The sequence below is a fragment of the Sinocyclocheilus anshuiensis genome, unplaced genomic scaffold, assembly GCF_001515605.1.
Source record: "Sinocyclocheilus anshuiensis isolate Anshui unplaced genomic scaffold, SAMN03320099.WGS_v1.1 scaffold1839, whole genome shotgun sequence".
Lineage (NCBI taxonomy): Eukaryota > Metazoa > Chordata > Actinopteri > Cypriniformes > Cyprinidae > Sinocyclocheilus > Sinocyclocheilus anshuiensis.
Window position 1 is genome coordinate 86,405 of NW_015551095.1, and position 4,646 is coordinate 91,050.

Sequence of the window (4,646 nt, forward strand, 5' to 3'; positions counted from 1 at the left end):
TTCTTCCGAGCTTTATAATGGCATAGGCGGGTGTTTTTGTTCAGCAGTCCAGAAGTAGTCAAATGATATAGCTCATAATTTTCCACGTGTATGATATAGCTTTCATTCTTCAGGTCAATCATATATTCATGAAAAAAAATAAATAAATCAGCTTGAATAACTTTGCCATAGTATCCTTTCAGATTTTAAAGCTGCCACAGTTGTTGCATGCTTTGCATGTGCTGCACTATACTTGTACCATTTTGTTCATTTATTGTTTATTTATTAGAATTTGAAAGATAATATCGATATTGTTTGGTAAATGAGATCTCTGATTTTAGTCCTTGAAAACCAAAAAAATAGTGCTTTGAAAAGTCCTTGAAAGTGTTTCTCTGTTACCCTGATGTTTTATTGTTTTGGTTGGTTGGTTTTAGGACTACTGACGATCTGACTCCTTTACATATTGCTGCATCTTGGGGGTGTTTTCAGAATCTCAGATTACTCTTAAGGAACGGCGGAAACCCAAACCTCACAGATCAAGTAAAACATACAGTGCATTACCATCTCCAGTACTGACCTGCTGTAATGATCTGTATTTAAGTCTGTGTTTTATAGCAAGTTGGAAACACTAAAAATGTAAGTGTTAACTGCTTTATTTCTAGGATGGGAATAAGCCATCTGATCTGGCAGAGCAGGAGGAGAACAGTAAATGTGCTAGTCTTCTTCAAGAGTATGAATCCCATACATCCAAAGAGGAGCAAGACATGCCCAAATTCCAGTATTGTAAGAATTGTTGTTGTTATTATTTGGGTTAATTATCAGGCCTCATGCTCTAACAGAAGTGTGCAGTTAAAGCCAAAGTTATAATAGTGTTTTATCTATCATTTGTGGAAGGAGAACTTATTATACTACCATAATATTGTCTTCCTTTTTTCTAGCAATCCTCTCTGGACAGTCCATGAGTGACAGTTCGTTCAGTCCAGAAGCTTCAATGCTTATTCCCCCTGGAGCAGAACCATTGAGCAGCACACGCCTGTCCTCTTTTCCCAGCACTTGTAGAGTCGGTGGAAAACCTTTGAACAGAGAGAGTCAGGCCTTCTGGCTCTCAGATATATCAGATCTCGAGTCACATGATTCTCATGTTTGGAATAAAGATGAAATGTGTAAGGAATTACCGATGCTGTCTAGTACTTGTCTCTCTGCTGTGGACAATAAGAACAGTCCAGGGGTAGTGTCGACATATCAGCATCAAGCCGCAGATAGTGACTGTGATGCTTCTCAGGATATCCCTGTTTTGTCTCAACGGGAAAACCGGAGGAGTGTCACCTTCAAGGGAAGTATTGATTATTTACCTGTTATCAGCCCAGATGATCATCGGCAGTTCTTTCTCGATCAGTCGAGTGATCTTACATCGGACCTTTCTCAATACCCAGATTTCCTAGACACTAAGCGTATGGCAACTGTGTTACAGAGTCAGGGAATCGATGTCACGTGTCCTGATGATGTATTCATTTTTTCCAAAGAAGTCGACACAATGGAAGATGAATTTGATAAGACTGTTGTGGGGCATGTACAACTTGATGATGAGGATGAGGATGATGATGATGAATTTAAGAGCATTATTCAGCCCCACATCAGCAGTGGATCCAGCGAGTACAACAGCTGTGGCAGTGACCCGTGCCTGAGCCCCAGCACTGAAAACAGTGCAAGTCCACCTTTGACCGAACCCTGTGCCCACAAATCAGATTTGACTGTAGAGCAGTGTGGCTTCAGAGTTAGAAATCAAAGTCTTACTTCTGTTGGTGATGGAAACAGACAGCTGAAAGAAGGAGTCAGGAGACATATTGAACAATCAAGTTTATCTGCAACTGGCCGAGATGCTGGTAAGGTTGAGGTGACCAGTACTGAAACTCATTGTATTCCAAGTCCATTTGTCACTGGGAGAACAAGGTCCAGATTGAGTCGTCATTCAAAGAGAATGAGCCAAAAATTGACTACCTTTCAAACCAGCTCTTGCCTCTTTGAACAGACGCTGCCCACCGCTATCCGATTGCGCCGCAACACGGTTAAGTCGCCTTATGGTAAATCAAAGCACAGTCTTGATAAGGACAAAATGGAGGATGTTGACTCCCAGTTGAGCTCTCTCAAGTTATCTGTAAGCTCAGATGGTCAAAGCCAAGCTGACACACTAATCTTATCGGACAGCATGGCTGACACGGTGTTAATTTCTGAAAGGATTGACGACTCACAGTTGGAAACGAGTGTCAGTGAGGCTGGTAATAAGGTAACCACTCCTGAATGCTTGACTGATATGCAAGAAGTGAAGAAAACTGCAAAAGGGATGCCACAGATCATCCCTACTGCTGTAGGAGACAAAGAGTCCAGTGTTACATGTGGACTTGCCTCTCAAGGGTCTTTGCCATTTCAGGTAGATAACTCAGAATCTGCCTCCAGCTTGATGTATGAATCCCCAAAAGCACAGAAGAATCCAGGTGCTAATCCAGGGCGCTCTGGCTGTACTCCTCGGTATAGCATGAGCCGACTGTCGGGCCGCTCGCGACAGGCACCGGCAAACCTTTCTTGCACATCTGCTGGAAAGCCCTTAACTACTGATACGGATGAGCCTGTGGAATACCTTTACACTGACACTGAAGAGGGCCATGAGCTCATTGAGACCCATGTTCCCCCAACGGCCAATACCTCCTTCAGCTCTAGCATAAGCACCAATTACTCTGAGGACACACTGCTGTATGATTGGCGCTCCCTTCAGCTTGGGTCTACAAGTCCAGACCGCAGCACAGAAAGCTATTGTCCCAAACAGGAGAGTGATGTTGGAGTAAGTGGCCTAACTGACAAGGACCTCAGAAGCAAGTTAATTGAAATGGGAGAATATCCAGGACCCATAAACAGTCAAACCCGCCCACTGTACATACAGAAGTTGAAGAGATCCTTTCAAAATGTGCCACAAGGCCAGAAATCAGTCGCAGTGAGCCCCAGTGGTATGTATGCCAAAACAGAAAGCATTCGTGAATTACATAAAGCCAAGGTACTCAAGAGGTGGCCATGTGGTCCATTAGCTTTTATGTGCAGGCCCCCAGCATGCCTAGTTACAAACGTGTAGTTATATAACTGGAACTCAAGTCACATGAATAAATCATTTTTAGTTTTGTGTCTCATACAATGACTAGTTGCCATTCTCATTTACAACATTAACATTACATTATCATGAAAATTAATGTCAAACGGGTCTAATATTTTGTATCGTATTTGATGACGACGACTAATTGAAAGGTTCCTCTGTAATAAAAGAGTAGAAGATCAGTGATAGCATACAAATGTCATGCTTCCTTGTGTTTAAAGAGCAATTATTTCTTTCTCAGCTGCAGGTTACAGCCCAGAACTCGAAAATGTGCTTCACAGATTCGTACTTCCTAATTGTCAAGCAGATGAGCTCGCTCTGTGTGAGCAGTTTGATAAGCCAGATCAGAATAAGAGATGGCGTGAGGGTTTCATTAAATCCAGCTTTAACTACCTGCTGCTTGACCCACGGTACATGGTTTCTCTCACATTGTGTTGCCTTTATTTGGACAATGACGGTTTCTTTTATTGTTTACTAACATTTTTTCCCTACTGCTGCTTTATAGGGTGACGAAGAATCTACCATATCGAAGTCAGTCCATGAATCCTAAAGAGTGTTTTCAGACGTTCATCAGTGCTGTTTTCTATGTTGGAAAGGGCAAGCGTTCTAGACCTTACAGTCACCTCTATGAAGCTCTGGAATATTTCAAAGGAGATAAGACCTCCAAGGTTAGATGTGTTTTTATTTTATTATTCTTTTTGATATTAGAGGGATTTGCTTTTTTTTTTTTAAAGATCTACCCTATTATTCCAAAGTTTGAAATTCATCCTTCTGTTCATCGGTGTTGTATTTTATTCATCAAAACAATAATATTGTGAATTATTTTTGTTATTAATGTTTGATTCTTTGAAACTTTGTTTCAAGAACCGCAATCCTTTGTAGAAGTTTATGGCAGTTCATGCAGCAAGTAGATTCCACAAGAGGCATTTTCTTTCTCTTCTGTTTGAATGTAGGCAGCTGTGTTTTCCCGTCTCTGGAATGCAAACTGCTGGCAGTGGGATATTATATAATATTCCAGTCCCGAAAAGTTTTTAGTTTTAGTGTTTCTGCCAAAAATGTGTTGTTTGAGCACTGTGCTGATCTGCTGGAGTTAAAATCTTATAAAAATCTGAGAAAAGTACATAAACAGAGAGCAAAGCACGGAGCAGTAAGCAAGAGCATCCGGACAGTAGCAAAGCCGGAAGCCATTAGTACATGTACATATGAGAAGCAAGAAAAACATGAATGAATGAATACCTTTATTGTCATTTGTCCAACTGTGCAAACGAAAAAATGGTTGGTCTCTCATTCTAAAAAAAAAAACAACACACCCACGTACATTCAAAAATTGCACAAAACACATAAAACACACATGAACAAAGTGCAAATACTTAATAATCAAATCCCTTATTTCACATTTGTTATGAGTTATTTAAAGCTTGTACAGCTATTTGATAAAAACTGTTTGTCAGTTTTGGCGCTTTTCCACTGCGTGGTACGACTCGGCTCGGTACGGCTCAGTACGGTACGGCACGGCTCGGCTACTGCC

The 4,646-nt window shown here is 41.1% G+C and overlaps 1 protein-coding gene across 1 annotated transcript in view; it reads left to right on the forward strand.

Annotated features, from left to right (window-relative positions):
• LOC107662683 (ankyrin repeat and LEM domain-containing protein 1) overlaps positions 1–4,646 on the forward strand; it is a 19,848-nt gene that overhangs the window by 3,975 nt on the left and 11,227 nt on the right. The window contains exons 3-7 of the mRNA XM_016452760.1: positions 414–519; positions 642–762; positions 918–2,978; positions 3,360–3,528; positions 3,624–3,786. Coding sequence (XP_016308246.1) covers positions 414–519; positions 642–762; positions 918–2,978; positions 3,360–3,528; positions 3,624–3,786 — 2,620 coding nt within the window. The remainder of the gene's footprint in view (positions 1–413; positions 520–641; positions 763–917; positions 2,979–3,359; positions 3,529–3,623; positions 3,787–4,646) is intronic.